The following is a 26,770-nucleotide window of genomic DNA, read 5'->3' on the forward strand; positions in this document are numbered from 1 at the left end:
ACATGAGTGTTTCGATGCTTGATCAGCGTGTGAGACGTTTTTCAAAGGCGCGACATGGAAAATGAATTAATGCTCGCGTGGGATACGTTTTGATAATCACGTATTTCGTGGCAGTTGGACCGTAGGTCTAATTGGGTCCGTCGAGGTTGGTATGAATCATGAATGTTCATTTGAAGAAGTATTCAACTAGGAAGGTTAAATTTACTTGCAATCTCGACGCTAGGATTGCCATATTTTGAAATCCGAAAAAGAAGACACTTATTACAAATCACAAAAGATGAAGTAGCATTCATTAATACGGGCAACGTGGAAATTTTACTGCTACTATTGATGTGCTGACTAAATAAAGATCGTTTTCCGATTCTACTCCCGAATGACCCCACGCCCCCGCGTATTATGGGTTAGTGTTTACCTTTTTTAGTGAGCTTTGCCGTCCTAAACCATTATGCCACTTTTAGTTGTCTCTGTACGATCGCATGGTTCTCAAAGCTACAAAGGCAAATTGCAAAAAAGAGGACATTTGGGCGTCCTCGGAGGATATTTTAGATTTCTTGGAAAAAGGAGGACAAATCCGCCTAGAGGTGGACAACCCTACATAACGCCAACTAGCAAACAAACACATGATAACAAAGTATACATTTTATGGGTTTTAAATAAAAGCGCAAGTCATGCCCTAAATTTTTGTTGAAGTGATGGTTATCTATATACTATAAACGTCTAATGCCCGGGCAGAGATTCGTGACATATTTCAACACGTATGTATTTGAATTATCCATTTGGGGTACAGAATTTCACAAGAGCTTCTTGGAGGCACAGAACATCAATATACAATTGAATAGTATATTCATATTGAAATGGACCCGAATATTTTCGGCTGACACTCGTCAGGGGTAATCGTCAGCAACTAGTAGAGAATTGGAAAGAATTGTTGATATACAATGTATTTTCCAATTCTCTACTAGTTGCTGACGAGTGTCAGCCTAAAATATATTCGGGTTCATTTCAATATGAATATACTATTCAATTAGAATTTCACAATGATATACAATGTTCTTTCCAATTCTCTACTAGTTGCTGATGATTACCCCTGACGAGTGTCAGCCAAAAATATTCGGGTTCATTTCAATACGAATATACTATCCGATTAAAATTTCACAATTACACGAAGCAATAACTCGGTTTATTTATTGACAATAAATTATCACAAAAAGCTTTTCAACTGACTCTCATCAGAAGCAACGTCAGTATCTTACCACACTATCTTTTAGTTGTTTGTTTTCGTTATTAATACGTCACGGTGACAAAATATTTCAAGCATTTCGAATTTGATTCACCGCATTACTGACGTTCGCTACTGACAAGATTCGGTCGAAAAGCTTTTAGCGTGTAAATTAACAATATGAAGTTATTGTTTCGTGTAATATATGTATTTGCAATATTGCGTTTAAGAATGTTCGCGATGATGTAGACAGCTGCTATATGAGAAAAACGTTACAACGCCAATATAGCATGGTCCCGGAATATGGATTTATATTAAAAACATTCTTCAAATAAGTCTGGGTTCCACGAACATAAATAGCTCGACGACTTGACATTATTAAGTATATTTCAACAATAAAGCAAACTCACGAGATGCTCTTCATAAATCCCAACAGTTCGTATTGTTCTATACCAGTGTTTGTTGTCCTTTTTTTAGTCTTGGCCCACTCTAACTGGTGAAGAACCACTCCTCTATACATAGCCTTATCGCTCTATCCTATTCCTGTATCGCTTGCACAGCTGAGAATTTCCAAAGCCATTTTATTCTGGCAAAGAATCCCAGAACAAGTGTACGAGGTCGGATTAAATAAAGCTGTTGAAATGCTATACGACTTTCAAAACGAAATGTGTCGCGTCACTTCGTAGTCACCCTTAAAAAAACGCTTTATTTTCGACTTCCGTATGCAACTGTCTTTCACGGGAAAACAATATTGATTTGGAGATGAAAGTGTTCGTTGATTTAAATAATATTAGCGGGTGACGTGTCAACTAATTTGAAATCCGGAACAGTGTCACACGACGCATTAATCCGTGGACTAATGAGCATGTGCGATAATAGCGTACGATACTTGGTCATGTGGGTTAGGGTTAGGTCAAGGTTGGGGTTAGGATATATATATATAGAGAGGGGTTAATTTCAAGGTTAGGGTTAATTATGGGGTAATATCATAAAGTCATATGCTCAAGTGTCGTTTATCAATGTGCTGCAGGCTCAAATGTGTGGCAACCACGATTAGGACTGGGCAAACTCGAGTACCCGGTTGATTCGATTACTAGTCGGGTATCCCCTATTATGAAAAATTTGGTACAAAAAACTCTCTTGTGTCCGAAAAGAAAATAATGACAGTCATATGTCATCAAAAATAGTTTCGTGGGACTATGACTATATTTCATAGCGCTATTCGATGATGCTAAACGGCTTGATCATTACTCAACAGAAATGTGCTTTGCGTGAATAAACGTAGTCTTGTGCAAAATGTTTTGGTTACCGAGTTATGACAAACTGATATTTTGAGGTTCCCACGGCGAGAAGAAAGTGTCTAAACTTCATTCCTCGTTGTGTATAATTCTTAGTCGCAACACCTGCATTATTTCGTTACCCGAATACATCGATTCTGACTACTCCAATCGCTGTTCCCACCCCTATACACACGATGCGCTGGTGATGTATCATAGTTAGCAGAGGAAACATCTTTGGAATGTCGAGTATGGTGGATGGACAGACTCAAGTTTAACGACAATGGCACCAGACTTTTCGAAAATACTCTTCATGATTGAAAATATTCGTCACCAAGTGTCGCCTTACATTTTCAAGACCAAATTATTTGGGGGGGGGGGGTATGTTTGTGACGAATCAGTCGCTAATTCCTACAAACCTCGACTAAGGGAAGTGTTCACTGTTACCGGTTCATGAAACCGAACGATGGATAATAATCTGTTGGTTTCGATGAGTCGCGTTGACTCCGTATTGCAGGGCTGGCCAACCTTTTCAGCCAACGGGCCACATTCGATTGACGAATTATTGCGAGGGCCACTAGCCGCGCGAAGCGCGAAATTTTTTTGAAGTTCATAGGTCAATAATACTGTCATTTGACTAGATTGCGGGCCTGTTGTATATCGCTGGGCTAATTTTGCGAGGACTGGGTTATTCGGCGCTTGGACATATCGATATCGAAAGATGCGACCAACATGCGTCAATCATTTCGTGCCTAGGTTTCATATTCGACGGTCTTACTGCGAGCGCAAACGCAATGTCGCATATGTTGAACGACACTTTGTCTCGTAATCGCGAATATAGTTAGACTCAATCTGCGATACATTATAGGTGTTCTTCCATTTTCACAAAAGGGCAACAATATTAAAAACAAGAAATCGAGTGACAACATGTTGCGCCAAGCTTGTAGAAAATTTTTACCTTTGATAAATCTACCGCAAATTATTCTGCTTTATTGTAGTGTACGAAGATATACCAATATGTGAATGGCTGATGGATCTGTCAATGCGTCGGAACTGATATTTTAGTCATCACATCTCAAGTGTTGCGGCTATACTAATCAAATTTTTGGTTGGCCTTGCAAGTTCACAATCTGTGCAATCTATTTTTGATGATATTAGAAATTTCGGAAATGACCACGCGGGCCACTCAAAACCTTCTCGCGGGCCACGGGTTGGCCGGCCCTGCCGTATTGAAATCTGTTTGGAATAAGGGGATCGTCTTCTTACGGTCTGCTGCTGGGGTCTGTCGCTTTAAATAAGTATAATTTTCGTCCTTGGATGCATTCTCGAAGGAAACTTTAGGAAACCAAGCCTCCGAATCTTGATATGGTTTGATCGGATAACGGACTTCATTCCGCAGTCTGATTTTGAAGAATTAAAAAATGCCGAGACTTTGGCAAAGTATGTTAGAATTCGAGTCGAGTATGCGAGGGTCACCAACAATCACGTATAGCAGGAACGAAATGCTAAGTTCAAAATGTACCTTTCGTGCGATCGCAAAGCAAAGAATATAAGTTACACGTATCAAACTAGCTATATTTATATTGTTAACCACAGCCATGGCATTGCGCTCCATGATAATAATGCGAGTGCATCTCTGCACAAAATAACGTATCTGCGAAGATACATAGCACCTTGCTGTTTAGACGCTGTTTGATCAAGTCAATTGAAGTTTTGTGGATTAAATGGTAGGAAAAGAAGTTTCGAAACAACAATTAACGCCGATAAAATCCTTCTTTCGCTTCTCGAAGACATTGATATAGTCGAATCGCTGTGCCCATTCCCCTAGTTAGAACACAGCACGATTATTCACGAAGGCGAACGAGACCTCGCTGTTAAAAATATCTTTGTTCTGATTTGAAGAGCTGTGCTTGTTTTTCTTTGAGTTTTCGAAATGATTTATTGGAGCTGGCGATTGCACTTCCAGCTCTTCACGATGGCCGTAGGAGTGGACTTCGACGTCATAAGTAGTCGGTTTGAAGCACCCTCAGAGTCGTCGCTTGGTTGTCGCGGTTTCATCCTGTGTCATGGATTGGTCGCTTCGCGATCATTCGTTCCTTTATGAAGGGGGCGTTTTATGAAGGAATTTGTCGCTGCAGATGTTGATGCATATCAAGTTTACTGGGATGTAGATGGAAAATGGCTGTGTACATTGGACCCGACCCAGAGGTTGATATTTCAGCCCGTTTTGAACCCGAAAGCGGGTACAAATATGATTGATTGATGGAATGGTCCTTTGCGTCGAAATATTTTCTCAAGTTATGCTAGGGTTACCATACATCCTCTTTAAGAGGATTTGTCCTTTTTTTTTGACTTTTTTGAAAGTGTCCTCGGAGGACGCCCTTTTGTCCTCTTTTTTGAGATTTTGTTCTCTTTTTTGAAAATTTAGGTCAGATTTAGAGCAAATTGCGAGTGATATCAGCACAGAAGTCACGCTCCGGTGGGTATTTCGGGGTGAAAAACGGTGAAATTAGCTCTGGGCGGAAACATGATTTTTTTTTTGTCAACCGATCACAAAGTGGGAAAAATTCACCGGTTTGGAGAATTCTTCTCCGGTTTTGCAAGTCTCAAATTTCTGAAAAAGTGTCCTCTTTTTAGATTTCCAAAATATGGTAAGCCTAAGTTATGCAAGCCAATCCCAAACCTTTACACCAAAGTGTAAAGATTAGCCAAAAACTGTTAAGTAGAAGTACTCCGAAAATACAACCATTTAAGTAGTAGAGTACTTGGGCACTGCGATGGAGTAGAAGTACTCCGTCACTGACTACATCAAATCAACACTCACAGGAATGCTCAGAGCAGCGTTGTGTTCCAGTTTTCTAGCGGCAAGATACGTCTTTCATATCATAGCGCAAGGTGCTCTTGGAAATGAAGTCTACCGCGTGAGTCCGAAACGAACTGACAATTTCGGACGATTGAATGAAATGTCTGTATATCGATGCCTCGCGGAAAATGTTCACAGAATTTTTTCGGAAAACGCTGCTATTTCAATCAAAATGTTGAAGCAAATTAATCTGAAACGATAGACGTAAATCGGATTTCGTAAATTCCACGTCTTGCACGACACTCGTGAGATGACGTACTCCAGTTTCAGATCAGAGAGGCTTATAGTTGATTTAAAGGCGAGCGTAGCCTGACACGACTGTCAGCACCTCGCCTGCACTTTTTCGTAGTCTAATACCTTGTAATGCACGACTTTATAAACAAAAAAATACAGATCCCCATTCTCGCATGAAGTAGCATGTGTTACCGTGAAAGTAAAAACGCCTTTTCATTGTGAAGTTCAGTTTTATTTATATTCATATAATTTCAAAGCACCAAAAGATGGCAATAAAATGAACAGATAGGAAAGAGTCGAACCTAATTGGAGTATATCCTCTCATGCAGCAGAAATCCACCTTGGCTTAGAGCAGGGGGCTATGAAGAAAATTGAGAAAAATTCAATGTAACTAAAAGAAAGATCTTGATCTTGAGTATCATTTCTTTGTTGTGCTTTTACATACGGGCCGACGAGTAAGAAATATTGGAATAAGAGGGATACACACTCAATGTAAAATAACAGAGATAATATCAAGTACAAACGATGAAAATATATTGGTATGCCTCGGTATGTCAGATCGCTGTCCGGAAATCTCGAACGCTGACTATATATAGCAATACTATTGATCACGTAGCTTTGCAAAGTAGAATATCTGTTGTCCTGAAAATTGACTAGAATCAACTGAAACCGGGAGTTCTTATTCGATCTCTCGAAGTTAAAAAATCCGATATTTGGAAAGCAGCTCTTCAAGTATGATAGTTTCGCCTTTGATATACTCATAAAATCATGTGTTACGAAACGACACGATGATCGGTCCGCTCGTGATGTCTCTGCTAAATATAGAGAGACCTTCCCCGAAGCTCGCCTGTCCGGAAAAGTCGTTTTCGGGATTGCGCAACATTGGAGCAGATAGCTCCACAAAACATTTACAAAAACACCATACGTTGAAGCTGTATAGCTGCGAATTATTTGCCACGCCCGCATAGAGGTCTGGCGTTATTCGTTTATCTATAACGAGGTATTGTGGATACAAAGCCGTAGCCGCGCGATTGCAAAATACTTTTAAATATCCATGAAAGACAGATTGTTCAGCGCGGGCGTCTGCTATTTTTCATCAAGATCCAGTCGGTCTATGTTTATATCGCGAACAGTCAAGAATGGAAGGCTCGCGCGCCCAGGTATTAAAGGCGCAGTGGATTGTGAAATCACGATGTTCGTGGAAACAGTGCGCTGGCCCGTTCAGGATACAGAGGTGAACTTGAACGTCGTTACACATGGTTTGTGATTGCATTAAACCTGGACAACTTAATAACTCATATTGAAATAAATCTCAATATTTTCAGCTGACAGTCGTCAGGGGTAGCCTATAATCGTCAGCAACTAGTAGAAAATTGAAAAAATACACAAAATATTCGGGTTCATTTCAATATGAATATATTATTCAATTGTATATTGGAGTTTTGTACAACTAAGAAGCTCTTCAACTGGATAATTCTAGACTAATTACACTCGATTTTTGTTGTACTAATTTCCAAATCGGAATTTTATTCAATTTACAAGTTTTTGCGAATTCAATAATTCTAATTATGATCTAATTTGGAAAATCTGAAAATCTTCCATAGTTGTACAACTCTGAATTATATCGATGTAATGAATATTGAATGTTATGCTTGCCAATGGACTAGCATGCGCTCATTGCAGCAGCATTTTTCTCTCTCGCTCTATAGTTGTTGTAACAGTTAGTTACAACACGTTTGGCCGCATGATAATCCCAGAGCGCTGTTGGTGATAAAATAGCAGCAGTGCGGTAAGAGCTTGGCAGACTGTGTTAAGTATCTGTTGCTGCCGTTTCGACAGCATGTGTGCTTGAATCGATTAATCGGGTCCTGAAAAGATCATTCTAGCAAAACTCCAAACCCGAACATATAGAAAAATACACATCAAGTTGTGGAACCCACTTGGTATACTTATCCCGTTTCTAGATTTTACAAAGCTAACTAAACCACATTGACATCAGGATAAGCTGTTTTGAATGAGAAAATTAACCGCCAAGCATGCATATTTTATGACCACTTCGGGTTCGTTCAAGTCTATCTATCGCGCGTACAACCAAATCCGGCGAATGAGCGTCACTATTGAGTGGTTTGTTTTCGAGCACTTCAGTTGATATCGCATGCTGCTAAACTGCATCTCTACAGTTTGACATTCAGTCGCAATCGAATCCTTTACACGTGGAGAGGCTAGATCGAGAATATGCGACACATTCTTATCCAACTACGACCACCAATATTAATTGTTTATCTCTGTACGAATAACGCCATTATAGGAACAGGAAGTTATCTATTTTAACACCGACTCATGATATACGTATATACACGATCTGTGCATTGCATATGCATACCATGAGTAGCCTACATGATGTGCATACTGCATATGGTGCTGGGCAAGGAAGGTGAAGACATAGCCTAGTAAGGCTTTCTAAGTCTTGCACTACCCATCCGTGATATCCCGAAAATGCTGAACGCCAAGCGGGAAAGCCACGGAGACCAGTTTTACTGATCAGGTCTATGGTCTGACCCGGCCGTTAATAGATCTGACTTGCCGGATACCGTGCGATGTAACTTATAGCCTGCTCCCAATCAGATCATCATGTATCAGTTATGCATTGCTTTCCAAATCATAAATTTCCGATTCCTCTTTTTATTTTAAATGCTACTGTCATTACCTAGAACGTCTGCTGAGATTTCAGTTAGTAAATGCCTATGAAGCTTCAGTGTTGTGTATAGGGTACGAGACATCGTAGTTGTCGAGATTTCCGAGTTATTAGAAACTATTGGCTCGGATAAGCTGTCTCGTCGACTCGATTGCGAAACATTGATAAACGCACCGTATGCATTATGAAACAATGATGACATTATCCTAAGTGCCTCTCAGAAAACTCTATTGCCGATGTTGCTGTAACCTTCCGGTTCGTGGTAGAGTGGAGTGCTGAGGAAGTGGTCTGTTTGCATTGCTTCAATATTGCTTCAACTGATTTCTACGTTTTGCAATTTCCAAAGTGAGAAGTGTTTTGACCAAGAATCACGTCAAGAAAATTGAATGACAAACAAAGAAATTTTAGGCCCACGCAAAGGTTATCGTCGTAAAATTTCTGAATTCAGCGATTAGCTCTTTCTTCCATTCTGTAGACAGACATGTTTATGACGAAAAAAAGAACGATTTCTAATGGAAATGTCCGTTTCGCGCCTGCGAAACAAAAATGGGATACTTTAAGACTTTCTTTCAATTGCATCTCGTCTGCAAACTTATCTACATTCCCACTACGCGTTTCAATGCGAAAGAGTCAATGACTTTAATATCCAAAGAGATAATATATTCATATTGAAATGAACACGAATATTTTTGGCTGACACTCGTCAGGGCTAATCGTCAGCATAGTAGAGAATTCAAAAGAACTTTCTTGCTGAGGATTACCCCTGACCAGAATTGGCCGGAGAAGATTCGTGTTTATTTCAATATGAATATATTATTCAATTGTATACTGACGTTTTCTTCCTCTAAGGGTCTGTTCAAAGACTTTATGACAACTTTTACAATGTTATCGCTTACTTCTTAACAATGACAGTGGCAATCTATACAAATACCCTGCAGGGTCAGAATGACGTTTGATGACGAGCTTGTAATAGCGGTCATGGTGAGAGTAACTTTAAAACAAAGCATGTCACAACAAAGAGTGCGATGACGGGCTGCTTTTAAGAACCAGGAGAAGCACCGTTGCAGATTGAAAGTGAAATGGAGCGAAGGAGCAGATATATCGGGTTCCTCGCGCCCTGGACTATATGGTTTTGGGTCACATTGATAAATTATAATATGTGACTTCCTCAGAACATCATCATGTTGGTTGATGAGGATGAGGAACTTCAGCTTTCTTTCACTCCGAGTATCTCGGGAGCGAATGAAGGATCGCAAGCTCTTATCATGATGGAAGCCAAGAGATTCCCGAGTCCATCCAAACTTGAACAACTATAGATCGTCTATTTAGACATCCACAACTATCTAGTTGTTCCAGCTGTTCTAATTAGTGCGACATACCGGTGTTTTGATCCTAATCTAATTTGTGAAATATTTCTATGCTTTCATTTCAATAGTAATCTTATTTCTTCTTTTCTTGAAAACTGTATAATGCGAAACGAGCGAAGCTTGTTGTACAGGCATTTGCCATTGTCATACGTATACGATAATGAACTCTGATTTGATGTTAAGTGAACTTGATTTTTGTTGTATTTCTTTTTAACAAGGATTTAAATTCAAGTTCCGCGTTTTTGCGAATTCATTCTAAATATAATTTGATTTGTAAAAGCTGAAAAATTTCCAGTATTCCAACTCTGTTCCAACTGTTCAACTCTTTTTATATTGTAGAAAGGGATGAATGTTCGTCGAAGTGCAGATATAATATATATCAAATCCTCAAATATAGTGCATGAACATGTCTATCAATCTTGACGTGCAGTCCGTTGTATACGTATTCAGTAACCTTACGTCTCAACGCAATTCCTCACAAGTTTCAACAGAGAACTTTCCATGCGCCTTATATATAGAATTTCTATTTATGAAATCAAATTTTAAGGCACACGGAATAGTATTCGTCGACAAAAATTCTGACATATATTGCTACAATTGAACTTCACCTTAAAACACAAATAAAAATCACTGATTTAAAGTGCAAGATAGTGAAAACGAACCACCATTGACGGTAAGAAAGTGCTCGGATAAAAATAGACGGCAGTATATAACATAACACAGATGTGGTCAAAATTGTCAGTATTGCTAGTCAAGTAGAAGTAGGGGTAACGCTGTAAATTCCTACTCAATTACAAGTAGAAGAAGCCATTTCAAAGACATGTCAAACTACTTCAAGTAGAAGTAGAAAATGAAGATCTGAAAAGCTTTGACGTGTTTATTTTCAATGATCTGTTACCCATAGTTTTCATGACAATTCCACTTATAACAGATATGCAAGCATATCCCAAGACTACTTTTACTTACTACATTGCAATCCAGAGTGTAAAAAGTGAGTAGTTTTGCCTGCAAACTGTTAAAGTAGCGATGGAAGTAGTCAAAATACATAAGCACTTGAGTACTTGGAAAGAAGTAGTACATCGTTACTGATCATCTTTGGTATAACGCATAGACACAGACACCGATACGTATCACAATGAAAGGTTTCGTTTATGCGTAAATCCCCCTGAGACTGTGCGAACGATAGCTTTGATCTTGGCGGGTTTTGAAGGAGTCTTTGATCTATATATGTCCCTTATCACGTCATTAAAGACTTCGGATATTCTTTCAAAGTCTCGCGACACCGATAGCTCCACGCAGGCCTTGCATCCATTCTCGATCGCGAAAGAAACGGGTGAGTTCCTCTCGACCCTTCTCCTGTGACTTAAGTCTGATTTGTTGCCGATCAAGAAAACTGGCAAGAAGGAATCGCTGTCGCGCGTAGCGTGGCCTCGCACCGTCTGTCCGGTCGTGTATCTTACGATGTCGCGCGCGCAATCGTAAGATTCTGTATCGCAGATGCTGTAAACCACGATCACTGCATCCGCCCAAGCTAGCCTCATATCCATCTCGTTCCCGGCTTTTCTGTTGTTGTTCAGCTCCCTCGCGTTTCCTTTTTTCTTTACTGGCTTTCTCTCGCATACGGGCGATGAAGTCATGGAAGAATCCTCTTCGAAGCTGCTGTAGGAAGTTCGGTTGTCGTAGGCTGACGACGTGGAAGAGGTGGATGTTCGGCTCGAAGAGTTCGCGAATGAGAGGAATTCGGAGATGTCGAATTTATCGAGGTCCTTCTCCGGCTGCTTCTGAAAAGAATTTAGATCGTTAAAGCAGAAGCAAAAAAAAGCCTCATCCGCAGATGTCTGTAAATTTGTTGCAAGATGTCTTCTCGAAGCTATACATACTTGATTTCATTGCAAGGTTGATACAGGGGTTATTTCGCACAGGTTTGATGACAATTTCACTGAGAAAATGGTCTCAACATATCTCAAAACTAACTCTACTTCACGAAATCCAAAGTTAAAATGCAAATAGTGACTAAAAACCTAAGCTCATTGGAAGTAGTATAAAAAAACATGAATACTTGAGTAAGTATTGCAAGTAGGCAACATCAAAGTACATGTACTCCGTTACTGACCACCTTTGGGTAATTGTGTTGTAGGTCTCAAAACAAATTAGTATTTTCCCACTGTAAATGGAGTTAAAGGCTCCATCAATGCTAGGTCATTGTTCTTGCTTCGCCCAACCCCGTAAATAGAAACCTCATCGCGAAGTGACAAGCAAATCAGCAGATGAGATGCCTCATAAAACAAGAGGAGTTTCATTTGCCAACTGCGGACATCGAAACTATAACGAATTGAACACTTCTACCACTTGTCGTTATGTTGCCACCAGCAAAACCTTACTGCCTAAAAAATGAAGTTTTTCAGCTTTTTTAATCAGTGCAGGAACGAGTTGGATCCGACACTGACGCACCACTATAATTACTATGGTTTCGCAGCAGCAGCGATCGTTCAGTACTCATATATAACTTGGGGATATATTTAGAAATAGTGCGAAATAGACTTAAGTTTATTTGGGAAAGTTGATCGCAAATAACCGAGTTTCGCACTCGCAGTCTCATACAGATACCGAAAGTTTCGCCACTATCCAACGCTATTTATATTTTGGATAGATTGATTTTTTTGAAGCTTAGAAGTGAATGAATTTTTCGCGCGAGCATGGAATACAATGAGTCATATTCACACAGTAATGTAGAGATATCAATCATTGCGTATGATGCTACGATAACGAATGGAATCGGACACATTACATCGCTTGACTGATTGACAAGAGGTTGGAAAACCCCAATTTAGCCCACCTTTCTACTCCGTACTGACTATTTTGTAATAATGCCTTTGAGATATTTTACGTTGCGCGTTTCATTCCGTTGATTTTGCTTATTCTGCTTCGATGCAATTTCGTATCTAGTCATTCTTGGTGTCAAATTTAATTTATCGTGCCGAGCCATCTTCACGTCATAAGATACATCGATAAAAAAAACTTATCGCAAATTTCGGAGGATTGAAGAGAGATTTTCATGATGCGACATCAAAACCAGAATTTGCGGTCAAGAATGAGGACCGAGATAACACTTGTGATTGACAGACCGATAATACGGAGATAGATTTCATGGGATTCTGAGATCCTTTGCTTAGTGATGACATTAATGCGTTGCTATGCAGGGTTTCCCAACATGGGGGCCTTTTTCAGGGGCATGAAAATATTTATCATCTCCAAGTCTTATCCACTATAAGAAAATTACTATATTAAAATTGAAAAAAACATACGATATAGTACAACAATAAGCCACTTCTTCATTTGAGTTTACTTTCTTTGTTTTACTTTTAGATTTATTAATATTAATATTTACACAATGTCTACCCTACCTGCTAAAGAAAGAAGTGAAAGTTATATTAAGCTTGGCTTCGCATATCTACATGACAAATGATGTACTATCATGATTATTATGTTGTATTTATATCATTCACTCATTATAACTATAGCGGTTACCGTATAAACCCCTTTTTTAATAGAATAACGTTTCTAATTTTTTTCAAAAGGTTATGAAAATAGGAGGCCAGAGAAAGCACTTTCACCGATTGCTACTAATAAAATGTTACTTTGAAATATGCTTAGAATAAAAATGTCATCTCACTGAGGGGAAAGAGACATTCGATACCTAATTGTGGTATTCGGATATCCAGCGTATCATTGCGATAAGATTTCGTAACATCGCGGGATAGATTGCTGTCGCATACGCGCGTCATCCATGTAGGGGCGACATGTTATGAGTTTCGGTTTCCAATCGCCGATGAAACGCGTTTGTAGTGGATAATCGTTTTTTTTCTTCAAGTCACATTGACAGGGGTTCTCAAACAGTATCAGTTCATTAATATTTTCATCAATTCAAAACACCACAAACCCGCGATAAAATGAAAAGATAGGAAGGTGTCGAAACGACTTGAAATAGTCTTTGAAATCAGACACCCTCATTTTAAAACCGCAACCCTTTCGATTTATCTGCATGAATGGCGTTACCCTTGATGTAACATAAAGTGTACGCAATTGAAAATGCAAACCCAATATAGGCCTACTATATGTATTTACACTTTCAAACATCATTTCACACATTTAATGTGATGAGCTTGACCCTTCTAGAGTAAATAAAATATATCCATCGGTGGACTTGTTTTGGAAAGGTGCGCGTGTAAATTGTGTGCAATCGAATGCTTGTCACGAAAATTTTTAAGCCTTAAACGCTGCATTGAAAGCTTCGATTTCTTTCTCGCTTGACCCATAAACTTTCCAATCGCTGTTCCAGAAAATTGTCACAGTGCCAGAAAAACGAAGTTGCTAGCTTAACTGGAGCATTATACTGCGACTTGGTGCGTCATACAAACTACTACCGTAAGCTCCTATATAGTATATCGTTTTCTGACAGAAGCAAGTGTTATGTCATCAAAGCATGCTCTTATACCTGAGTTATTCGTTGCAAAAAGTACAAAGTCACAAGTATAAGATCTAATGTGTTGTCATATACACATGACAACTTTCGTTGCCTTGATCCCCCGCGTCAGTGCACGTTAGGTAACGGGGGAGGTCTAATGAAGTTTCCAAAAATACCCAAACCATCAGAACCAACACATTACGTGTTTCGCAAACGCTGGAAATGTATTCCAAAGATGTTCATTATTTGCGAGCTCTCTTGTTTTTGTACAAACTATGAGATTGATTCTGTGGGGCTTTGATGTGGCCACTCTGAACATTGAGACGATGCAACACGTCGAAATGTCCTCCCAAGAGAAAGAAAGGTGTTTTCGTGAAATTGTGCGGTGGCGTATAAAATATATCAAGTACGGTAATTGCCAAAGTGCGCTACATGTGTTGTGAAAATACGTGCACCAAAAAGTTTCCAGGAATAGGTTCCGAGTTGCGGACAATTTCAGTTGTTCACAAGGAGTCGCAAATCAAAGAGCGGTTATTTTGTGACGTGTCATTGCGAGAAGGATGTTTCGGAATATCATATTTCAAAGATTCTCCTAAAAATTCAGTTCCATTTTACTTACGGTTACCATATTTTGAGATCCGGGAAAGAGGACACTTTTTATAAATCGCAAAATTTATAAAATCGCACGAGAATCTGGGTAATTTTCCAAATCGACTTCCGCAAGACCCGCTCTATAAGGTCATTTCTAGTCATCCTTGCTGTCACTGACGTCGAAATCCAGATTCCGCGTCATTTATGGCAAATATCAGTACAATCGCCTGGCTGTAAAAGCTATAAAGGAGAACGAATTGCCAAAATAGGATATCTGGGCTTCCTCGGAGGACAATTTCTATTTCTTGAAAAAAGAGGACATATCCTCCTAAAGGAGGACGTAAGGTAGGCTAACCCTTATTTAACTGGACAAATATATTTTCGAAAATTGCACCTATTTGTAGTGACATTGTTACCATACAGTGTTAGTCACGAAGATACATATAACAATTTAGGAAGAATTCACCTTTGATTAACTGCTAAAACTATTCACCCTTCGACCAAATCTACTTTTTGAAACTGTGCTTACTTGATTTATTTTCACGCGTTCATTTTCTAATTCCACTTGGAGTAGTTTTGAAATGGCTTAGAAATCGCTACTTCTATACTTGGGTTCGAGTATAGTAATTCACGGAATTACTTTTACGTTTTCTTGAGTACCAACGCTGACTACTTTGACCACCCCTGATTAAACGTCACATTTCACAGGAGCAAGTCTGACGGAATAGTAAAATATCGATGAACTAGACTGCGATCATTTACGTGACTATTGGGGTTTTCCAAAATCTCTGGAGCATAGCCGATTAGCCAATCAAGAGTCGCGGTATCGTGATTACTCGTCTTTTCGCCATTCCATATGGTCGCACGCCCACTCTTCGGCAGCCTCTTTCAGACGTTTTGCCAGAAAACTTAACGACTTTCCTGTGAGCGTCTTGCTGGTTCATTGTTTTTATCAATAATCTATAGAATGAGACATTACAACGGAGAATTTGTAAGATTTTCCTAATTTTGAACAATGCTAGTGACTATATATATATATGAAACATTGGAGGTAGCATGTTTTCGACAGCAAGACTAATATTAGGGATAGCATGGAGGGGTGGTACAAGACTTTAGAAAGGCTTACAAGGCTATTTCTGCACCTTCCTTGTCCATCAGCATATGCACAGCATGCACCGATGGTATGCATATGCACTTATGCAGTATGCACCGACTATGTGTTTGTGTATGTATATTATGCTTCGGTGTCCTTCAAAAACATCAATGACAAAAATATACAATGTCCTATTCCTAATTTACGGAAAGTCGAAAAAGTTAGACTCTTCCCAATTTTGTATAGCGTCTAAGATCGCAGACTGGGTGCTTGCTGTAACTTACGCAACCGACATTAATGCGAGCACTCAAGGTATAGAAGCTGCTCGAAGTGCATTTATTTCTATTAAGCAACTCAATTCTGCTATATTTCTTCATCTTATGACAGCGACGCGCTATACTTAGAAATGTCAAACGCAATAATCTAAATCGCATAATTATTTGCACAGCACCCAGAATATATGCCATCAATCTTCCGTTCTTATATAACAAGAAATTTTACAACGTATACCACGGGGCTATAGCAATTTCAAATCGGCGTGAACTGAGATTTAAGTTGTCGAAGGTGAAATTTGGGATCGTAAAACCTTTCAACATAATGACTCGATGACAATTAGCATTTTTCTAGTTTTGAAAACAATTAGTCACCAGCAAGGGTATGGATTGTCAGATTCGTCATGATTCGTCAAATTTTATTTCTGCGTAATCCAATTTACGAAATTTAAGAGCCGTTTAGGACGAAATCTGTATTATAAAAACGTTGCCGTAATTTTGATTTATCTGCCAGTCGATGTCAAAACTATGCAATTACGGGGGTTTTACGGGATCGGTGGCTGTGTAGTTGGGGTTGGGTCAGAATTAATGGCAAGGAAACTAGTCAGCATGCACGCATGTTTTGAAGCGAAAATCAAATCGCGCGTGTAAAAAGAAATTCAATTGAATATAGTATATTGATATTGAAATAAGCCCGAATATTTTCGGCAGGGGTAATCGTTAGCAACTAGTAGAGAATTGGAAAGAACGCTGTATATCAACAATTGCATGCAATGTTATGATATGCATTACACGATATTCTTTCCAATTCTATTCTATGGTTGCTGACGATTACCCCTGACGAGTGTCAGCCGAAAATATTCGGTTTATTTCGATAAAGAAAACATTATTCCATTGTATATTGAAGTTCTGTAACTCCAAAAGTCTCAAACTATATTCGACTCGATTTCAAACTATTTTCTGCTGCAATATAAAGATACGAATTGAGAGGACGTCATACACCGGTAGTTTACCGACTCGATAGCGTAATGGTGAAGCGTCCGACTTTTTGATCGGTAGGTCGTGGGTTCGATCCCCGGCCGGGTCAGACCAAAGACTTGATATGGTATCCAAGACTTCCCTGCTTGGCGCTCATGCATTACTGCTGGGATAGCATGGAGGAGTGGTGCATGACTTAGAAAGCCTTCACAGGCTATATCTGCACCTTCCTTGTCCCGCGGCATATGCACATTGCACAATTGAACATCATGTACTCATAGTATGCATATGCACAGATCGTGTGTATGTATATTTTATATCATTAGTCGGTGTATACGCCGCAAAAACATCAAGGACAAAAATGAAATATGTCCTTTCCTTTCCATATAGGCTGGAAATTTCCCATATATCGTGGATGATATTTAGTGCTTCTCACATATAGATGGAAATCTTCGCACGGATAGGTCAAGTGGGAATAGAACTTAAAACAACATGCGGATTAATTGGTTCCATTTCTGCTCGTAGTATTGACGCACGCACACGAATTTTTTCGCGAATGGACTGAATCTGGATTGATGTTGCACTAACGATCTACTTATCCTGATATGACGTCACTGATTCGATTTTGAATATGTAGTGTGCAGGTGACCACTATGAGCGAAAATTTTCAGCTCTTCTATATTACATTAGAATTAGAATTACTGGATTCACAAAAACTTCGAAATTGAATTAAGTTCCAGATTAGAGAGAAACAAAACAAAAATAAAGTCCAGTTCATGTCAAATCAGAGTTCATCCTGATAAGCACGATAATGGCAAATGTCCGCACACCAAGATTCTCTCGTTTGAAACGATACAGTCATCCTGTAACATTTACAGCAATACCATCAATTAGATTAGAATTAAAATGAACGCACAGAAACATTTCACAGATTAGCATTAAATTACCGGCATGTCGATCCAATTAATCATTTAGACAATTGGAATTATCTAGTTGTCCAAGTCTGGCTCATTGTCACATAATTCGTAGTCCAGGCGATCGCGATCATGTCGCGTATAGAACACAATTGATCGGGCAATGCATTGTTTGTAGGAATTCGTATCGGCAATCAAATTACTCTCGCGTTTGACCCGTAATTTGAGGCCAACAGACAATGCCAACTACACTCACACACTATTTAAAAATCTGCCTCAATCGCGCAACACAATTCAACACAATAGAATACATTTGATAGATAGCAACCCGCAAACGCGATATATTGTTTGTAGGAATTTATGTCCAAGCAAATTACTCCCGCGTTTGACCCGTAAATCGAGGCCACCAGATTATTTAAAAATCTGCACCAATTGCAAAGCGCGTTTACGTGATTACTACGGGTAACAATAAAGTGACCTCGGCGGTGACAGTCGGGTCACAATCATTACACCATCACGCGAGCGTTTGAATTACATCAACGTTTCTGTCGACGAATGATTTGTGGTGGGCAATCTATTTTGACAGCGGCCATAATTTGAGCGCACAAGGTCAGACCAGAAATGGCACTACACGATAAACAATCTCCGCTTCAAAGTGAGAAGAGGGCAAAGGTGAGCAAAGCTGATTTAAATCATCGACTTTGTTTGCGTGCGCTACAAACATTTTCACCAATAAAATGTAACAGTTGTAATCGTCGCCTGCAGTCGCGATTAACAGCAAGTTCGGCATGATGAGGTAACCGTAAACGATGACGCAATTCGTACAGCAAAAAAACGCTGACTAGGACTTTACATTAGTTTGTCTGATCAAAAAAAAACCTGTTGGTTCAGCGAAGCGATCAAATGTACATTACTTGTATTATTGAAAAGTTTCTTAGAGGTACAGAACTTATATAACTGAATATTCATATTGAAATAAGCCCGAATATTTTTGGCTGCCACCCGACATGGATTATTGTTGGTAACTACCAGAGAATTGGAAAGAACATTGCATATCAACAATTGTATTATTGAATAATTCATATTATTATTTCAATTGAAATAAACCCGAATATTTACGGTTGACACTCGTCAGGGGTAAACGTCAGCGACATTTCAAGAGAATCTTCAAACACATCTTGTACTCTGGAAAGTCATTGCCTAACGGTAGCAACGCTAATTTTGCGGCAATGAAGCAATGAAAACTCTCTCGTTGTCTTGTCAATTGAGCAACCACACACTTGTCACTCACAGCATTGCTGAATGGCCAGTCAAAACGTCGGGAAAAGTTGATTTCAGCTAAAATTACCTCCTAAATATGCAGAAGAAATGCGAAAGTGTCTTGGATTGCTGTCATAAGAGCTTAGAATTTGCCTTCACGTTTCCTGAGGTCAGTAAAAAGTTAATTCGCAATTACCGCGGTAAAGAACAAATGCCGCATCTGCTATTCTCGCGCGCCGTAATAAGCTGACCTGAATGACACAATCATATATGCGCCAGCGCCCGGCAAGTCTTTCAAAGCGATTACCCATCGCGTTGGATATAATCATTCTTGCCGTAGAAAATAACCGGCGTAATCCAATTACGGTAGCTTTTTGAGAACGCAAAGTTACGGGTGTAAGGAATTGTTTGTTTTATTTAGTGCTGTTCACGAACACTCTTTTCTGTGAAGGCATATTCGATCTTTTACCCATGTCATTCCGGTTGCGTTATCGTATACTTCATGTTGCTTTTGAAGCAGACCATCTGGAATCAGTAGATTTGGGAAGCACTTCGACATCGTATACTTGAAACTCAGTTCACCTACGGAAACTGCGCTGAAATTCCACTGTGTCGGTCATGGTAACATCAACGATACCCTTTATATATAGTTTAGGGCAGTGGTTATTATTCTTTACTAATCTAGCGGACCGTTACGTCACAAAATATCTACTGCATTAAGCATCTAATACATTACTATACAATTCTGACGCACGAAATTAACTGTGCAATGTGCATTAGCGACAGTGTTAGAAGTGCAAAACTATTGTAACATGACTTTTAAACAAAACAAAAATATCATCATGGATATTTGATGCGAATCATTGTGTCTTCTACTGTATGAGTCCGGTGTTTGTCTTCACCTCCAAACCCCTGAGTCTGCTGGCTCAGCGAATACTTGGGGTCCGTGTGTGTGTGTGTGTGTGTCTGTGTGTGTCCGGTTTAGAACCATTGGGTTAGCGAGTGATTGTATGGGAAATAATTTTATCGACACCGATAAAAGTGACATCCTATTTCATTTCAGTTTACTGCTTGCTCATATCCTTAAATTAAGAGACTCTAGTGCGTTATTGATACCGGAGTTGTGCTACGCTGCAAAAGGTCGCCAATCAGGTATCCAAAGAAAGGAAGTATTAAATTCTACTAGGAAACGGATGCGATCTGCGCTAATTTGAAATGTAATCGACCCGAAACACCTCGATTGATTTATTCTTCAATGCTTGAGATCCAGAGAAACCTTCGTATAAAACGAATGTTCTCGATGACGGAGGAAATGATCGTTAAAGCAACGGTGAAGTTGTAATCCGACACGCTGGTAATGAACCGACGCGTTCTGTTGGTGTTGAGCTCGATGATAATCCTCGTCTTTACATAAACTAAGTCATGAGAGAAAAAGCGTAACGCAATGGCACAACACCGGGCTATTTTGTCTGTCCGGGCACTCAGCAGCTAAGCAAATTGTAATGTTTACGAAAGGACGTCGCACTCAGCCCGGCGCAGATGACCCACGATGAACGCAACACTTACGCTTGCGCTCAAGCTCATAATCTTCATTTGGAAGTCATCGCAGCCGTAATCATGTGTTAGAAACTTATCATACCTATGTAAACCATCCATTCTTAGTTGACACGGGCGTCATATCCATTTTCATCCTCATCGTTGAAGAGGGCGCGAAGCGCCTGAGATGTTTAAATTAACGGATCATGGAGTATTTGGTTGTATTGAGTGGGTAAGCATAGACATATTCAATATATTAGTTATGAATATATTAATTAGAGAGTTCTGTAGTAAAATGCCTATGGCCTGGCAGACTCGGTTTCGATGATTCTGTTATATCGAGTCTCCCGTCTATACCTTACTTATCTGTATATCGCATTGCACCAAATTTGCTTTTTTATTGATTTACGCGGATGACAAATAAAGATTCTCTCTCTTTGGTTTCAACAAAACCTCAGCTGATCGGGGTCTCGGCAACCTAAAAAGATTATTGACGTCATATTGTTAGGAAGTAGTTGTCATAGAACATCGTAAAGTACCTATTTGGGTCTCGGCAACCCAGACATGCGCACAGCACCAGAAAGACTTTTGGTGTCATAATGCGAAGTAAGAGTTGTCAGGCAACATCACGTGCAATGCGTTTCGCATTTCATCAAAGGAAAGCGCTCGGTTTCTTGACCGAACTCAAGATGGAATATTATGGGCACATACAAATTAAGTCCAAGTCCACGCAACAGTCATGTCGTCAATCACGTAGAAACGTTTCGTTTTGCTATAGTCAGATGTCAGGTCACAGAAAACACGACTTTCCGAGAAAGGCGTCGAATGCAATATTTTCTCTGAGAGTGAGACGAATTTGGTTTTGATCATATTTTGTCGCTTCGTAGAAAATGCGAGCACTCAGCAAGCTGGCGTGAAGCGGGCGCAACATCAAATACATTCTCGATCAATCCTGAGATAGAATTATCTGTTTCTGTCTGGGATCTTTTTATGGGCATCTGCAATGGTGCGTGGATGTCGGACATTTGAAATCAGTTTGAGGCATCGACAACGAGCCCCCCATTTGGTGATTATTTGGGCCGTGGATCATCGTTTTCGATATTTTACATTAACATCGTATGTGCCCAACGTGCCAAATTAAGTGAATATTTGCATTGCCAATTTGCTCAATAACTCACACATAACTACCTACGTTGTTGAGATTGTTGTGTAACATTGTTGTAATTCATGTCAAAGCCATTTGTAACTTGGGCGTTTATATTTTATTCTGATATTTGATAATTATATAGGTTGATACGCTGTTGAATGTCTGTAACTGTGTAACCGCCATTTTCGACCTGGGCTCAATTCTGATATTTTGTTTGACGTTGTTTCATACGACCACCTTTTGTGGTAAACACTGTGTATTTGGTGGACCGTGATGCAAAAGACCTTCCGGCGATAAGCCACAAAACCATACTAACATTAAAATCGATCTCATAAGTCTGAGAGAATGTTGTCAACATTTTATCCAAGAGGCATAATTCTCCACATATATATGGCCTTCTATTTTTGAATGCCATCAATCTAAGGTGTAGCAATTAGATTATCAAGCGTAATAGGCAAGCAGATTGCAAACTATATCGGGTTACATGCAAGGAGAGAAAACGCATCAAAACCTGTGTCGTATCTTGACGCAGTCCGAATACGTCATCACATTGTTGCTAGACTCATATGGCGCCCAAAGTCAAGAGCGGCCGACTGTAGTCTGGGGTGAAATTACGCGACTCTACGTATGCTGCAGTAGGAGTTTTTCAAATTAGGAGCATCTTATACATGCGTACGATCGAAACGCTATTAACAGCCCAGAATGTCAAGGCGTAATAGACGCTGCACCACGAAACCCCGATGCATACAATTGATACATACACTGTTCAGTGTTCATACCTTGATACTACCCTGTATGTACAACTGACGCAAATGATAATAGGTAACTGTCTTCCAGCAATTGACTTAGATCAGCGCCTCTTGACCTTTCCTACGAACTTGGCGAACCCTTACACTAATCTACAAGCCTTCGGCTAAACCCGAATTTTCGACCTTCACAAAACAAAAATCCCCCACAGTACACATATAATACATTAGGCTACTGTGCAAGACCGGCGAACAAAATGAACTGTGCATCAACGACAGTGTTAAGAGAACAAGACAAGTAAAACCATGACTTACACGCGAAAAATGAAGATTATAATAAATATTTACTGCTAATTAGTGTGACCTGTGCTGTATATGAGTATGGTTTGTAACTTGAACCCCCGAGACTGACTCCGCGAACCCCTGGGTTTCACGTGAACCCCAGTGAAGAGCAATCGACTCAGATGGTTCAGATTCCATGGTCAAACGCGAATGTTGAGTCATCATTAATAACGGCCGGTTGTCGCATTTTCGGCGCGAATAATAGAACTAGTCGAAAAATAACGGATTATCACGAAACAAGCACATACTTGAGTTGACGATCATCTAACTTTTGGTTTTTTGAGTGGTTCTAGTTCTAGTTGGGAGTTTTGAAAAGTGAGTAGTCCTAGCTCTAGACGAGAAATTTGAGAATCCAGTACTGTACAAGTCTGCCTACCTGAAGGATGTGAGGGATTCCAGAGTCCCAAATATGCAACGTAACTTCTTTGCCGTCGATCGAGATCACGTGGTCGTAGATAGACTCTGCAAAAAACTTGCAAATCTATTTTTCTGATTACGACTAGACGCAACGTAAGAAAGAGAAAGGCTAAGCCGGTGCAGTGTTTACAAATAGTCTGCGCATCGTCTATGTGGGAAAACATATAAAGCTGGAACCTTCTAATACGAGACGGTTTTAATACAGTTTTGTGCTAGGATAAGTACGGAGGTGTTTATTGCAAAACAATAATCTCGCTGTTACATCAACAATGATAAAATGAATTATTGCGAATGAGTCACAGATTACAATTGGCGATACGTGAGTCAACCGCCCCGTTCGCTGTTTAGATGTTATCTCGCGTTTCTCAAATATACGCTGATTATGGATTTAACACCGCTAGCGTTAAAATAGCGTCGAATCACAACTGTGAGCAATATTTTGGGTATAGAGATGCTTTTCTAAATCGTTAGGCGTACAACCGAAGGTTTGCCTCTTGAAATAATCATAAATTTGGAACCACGAATACGAATCACGAAATACTAGTCAGTGCTCGAGATTAGGTGACCACGATCTGACATATCGACCTCGCCTTCCGTTACATGCAACATCATTTTCATCGCTTGTTCTTTTTATGGTATCTTCCACGACTTCTCATTCAGTATGTAATGTGCAATGTGCATGCCTCTTCGTTATATGCTCTAGGCCGGGGTTCGCCGGAGGTCAAGACACACTGGTTTGCAGTAAATATCCAATTATCAACTATCATCTTTTAGTTTTGTGTCAAATTCGTGTTTAATGGTTTTGTCCTTTTACGGGTGTTTTTAATATACAATTCATTTTGCACGCAAATCCTCGACAGTACTGCATTATAGATGCGTATACTGTGGTAGGTTTTCATTTTTGTGACTTGACGAAAAATTTGGGTTCGCCGAAGTCTTGTGCAGATTAGCGCAAGGGTTCGTCGCGTTAATGAAGATTTAAAAAAAAACACTGCTTTAAGCCAAAGTGGGTGTCTGATTTTAAATGCTACTCCAAATCATTTCAAGTACTATCTTTTCATTGCATCGAAATCTTGTAGTGTTTTGAATCGATAGGGTTTGGGTGCGGGTTTAGGATATGATTAGGGTTAGGGTTAATTCGTGACTGAATGTGCCACTGAGTGGAGCTCTTCCAATTTTGCGTGACAAGCAAGGAATTGACAAAATCCAGATTACGAAAGCTTATGGGGGGTGACGTAAACAGCGCGACGTGTAGAATTTAAAGCCAGAATTCCAAAGCCTGTTGCCGAAAAATGGCGAAGTAAAAATCAACAGCGATTTACCACCAGTCGATCGTGCCGGTTTATAGACATAAGTTCCCGTAATTGAGCAAGTTGTCGCGAACTGTGGAATGTTGTCGCGTAATACAATTCTGTTGTTAAAACTACATCGTTACATCGTCCTTTGCCAAATTGATTTCCATTTGAATCTTTGTTGATATGCTTATTATTGTGCAGTTAAGTATGGATAAGGGGCACGCGGAAAGTTTACGCGTTACATAAATTATACTGCACACAAAGATTGTAGTCTTGAGAGCAAATTCAAGTTATCTATTCAAATTCTTGTTTTGGTAATGGAATGAACGACTTGATTGCGATATTTGTTTTGATATCATTGCTAATGACGCGATTCTCTGTCAGGCATGCGAAGGCGCGGAGACGCGTCGCGCTAAAGTAGCTCGACACGCCGGTAACAAGCGCCTCCTCGCCGCAAGTATGAGGCGTGTGCAATGGAGATAGGCCAACACATTTCTCAATCTTACCTTCCAGCGCAAGTTTGTTTATCAATGTAATAAGGTCAACTTAAAGTGGCGCTAAGGACAACACGAGAAGCTATATATCAAATCGCTAAAACTCTGATCAAATCACAAACACTGCATTCTTTGAAAATCGGGTTTGAGAAGGTTCAAGCTTGGATACTATACTCACTGACACCAAGACATTGGATAATGTAGTGTAATTTGCAATATCGTCGGGATGATTTCTATATAGTTTTCATCGTATACGTTTATGTACCATGTAGGCTTAATTCAGTATATTTAAAACAGTAGTATTTTAGCATAGTATAGTATAGTACAGGGGTCTCAAACTCAAATTTGCTTCCTAGTTTTTGATGACGTCGCTGGCCGCAGCATCAATAATAGGGGTAGGCCTATTCGCGGTCTTTCCAAGTAGGCAAGTAGGCCTTATTTAACGGGACCTTGCAGAATGACATTCCACACCCAACGTGAAAATGTGATTAACTACGTACAAATTCACGCCTGGCACGAAAAAGTCACACTTTGAAATATTTGAATTAAATTGTTGTTGTACTTGCTTTTGACGCGGGTCGCGCAAAATGTTGTCGCGAGTCGCGTGTTTGGGGACAGTTGTAGAGTACTAGTATAATGACTTAGTATATTAAATATACGTAATTAGCCTACATGACGCATAAACGCATACGATACAAACTATACTATAGTCCATGTTACTAAGACCAAACGATGTATATATAATGTATATTGATTTGATTCGAATTTCTTATAATAATTTACACAAACATGGCGCACAAAACCTGTGGCGTGCTAAGCGCAGCTATCATGATTTTACTACCACTAATGATCATAATAAATATACTTTGAGTGGAACAGAGACATAATCTAAGCTTAGAAGAATCGCAGCTGAAAAAAACATCGATTCTGTTTAGCTGGAGAGTTACAAGTTAATGCGAACGCGGGAGTTATCCGCGCGAAGTCGATGTTTACAGAATCCACCGAGCAGTTGGTCTTAGTCTTGTTTGTTCACATGTTGTAATCATTCGGCTACAGAAATAAACCGCTCTTTCAAGAAGTGGCGCGGATCACGGCGCGCGGTGGGAGGTTGCGATGCGGATAAAATTAGATTACAGACTCCTGCCTGGAATGTTCAGAATTGGAACCCGCGATGATCCAGACCAGGATTCCATTTGTAAGCATACGGCGGTTTTGGACATTGCAAAAGCAATGAATTCTGTCGAATTTATGCGAATATCTGCAGCGCTCTTACGGATTCTCGGCCGGTTGACCGATATTTGAGCCAGAGTTGGTCAACTTTAGACAATTTTCAGCTTTTACAAATTTGATTAAAATTAGAATTACTGAATTCTCAGAAAACTTGAATTAAAATAAACCCGAATAGTTTCGACTGACTCACGTCAAGATTAATCATCAGCACCTATAGTAGAGAATTGGCAAGAACATTGTATATCAACTATAGTATCACAAAATATGACGTCATCGGCATGAAATGGCGAATAATCGGGGCGAATGAGTGTCAGCCGAAAATATTTAGGTTCATT

At 39.6% G+C, this 26,770-nt stretch overlaps 1 protein-coding gene across 2 annotated transcripts in view; it reads right to left on the minus strand.

Moving 5' to 3' along the window:
• Positions 1-10,151: 10,151 nt before the first annotated feature.
• LOC145445892 (uncharacterized) overlaps positions 10,152-26,770 on the minus strand; it is a 30,071-nt gene continuing 13,452 nt past the window's right edge. The window contains exons 5-6 of one of the 2 annotated variants that reach the window (XM_080324049.1): positions 23,376-23,461; positions 10,152-11,433 (exon numbers count right to left, since the gene is read on the minus strand). In XM_080324049.1, the coding sequence (XP_080180175.1) occupies positions 10,786-11,433; positions 23,376-23,461 (734 nt within the window). In that variant the 3' untranslated portion in view covers positions 10,152-10,785. Of the gene's footprint in view, positions 11,437-23,375; positions 23,462-26,770 lie in introns of both variants that reach the window. The other variant, XM_080324048.1, reaches the window with a different exon arrangement.

This window comes from Botryllus schlosseri, chromosome 9, assembly GCF_051294905.1.
Source record: "Botryllus schlosseri isolate E-star chromosome 9, Bs_hap1, whole genome shotgun sequence".
NCBI classification, from domain to species: Eukaryota; Metazoa; Chordata; class Ascidiacea; order Stolidobranchia; family Styelidae; genus Botryllus; species Botryllus schlosseri.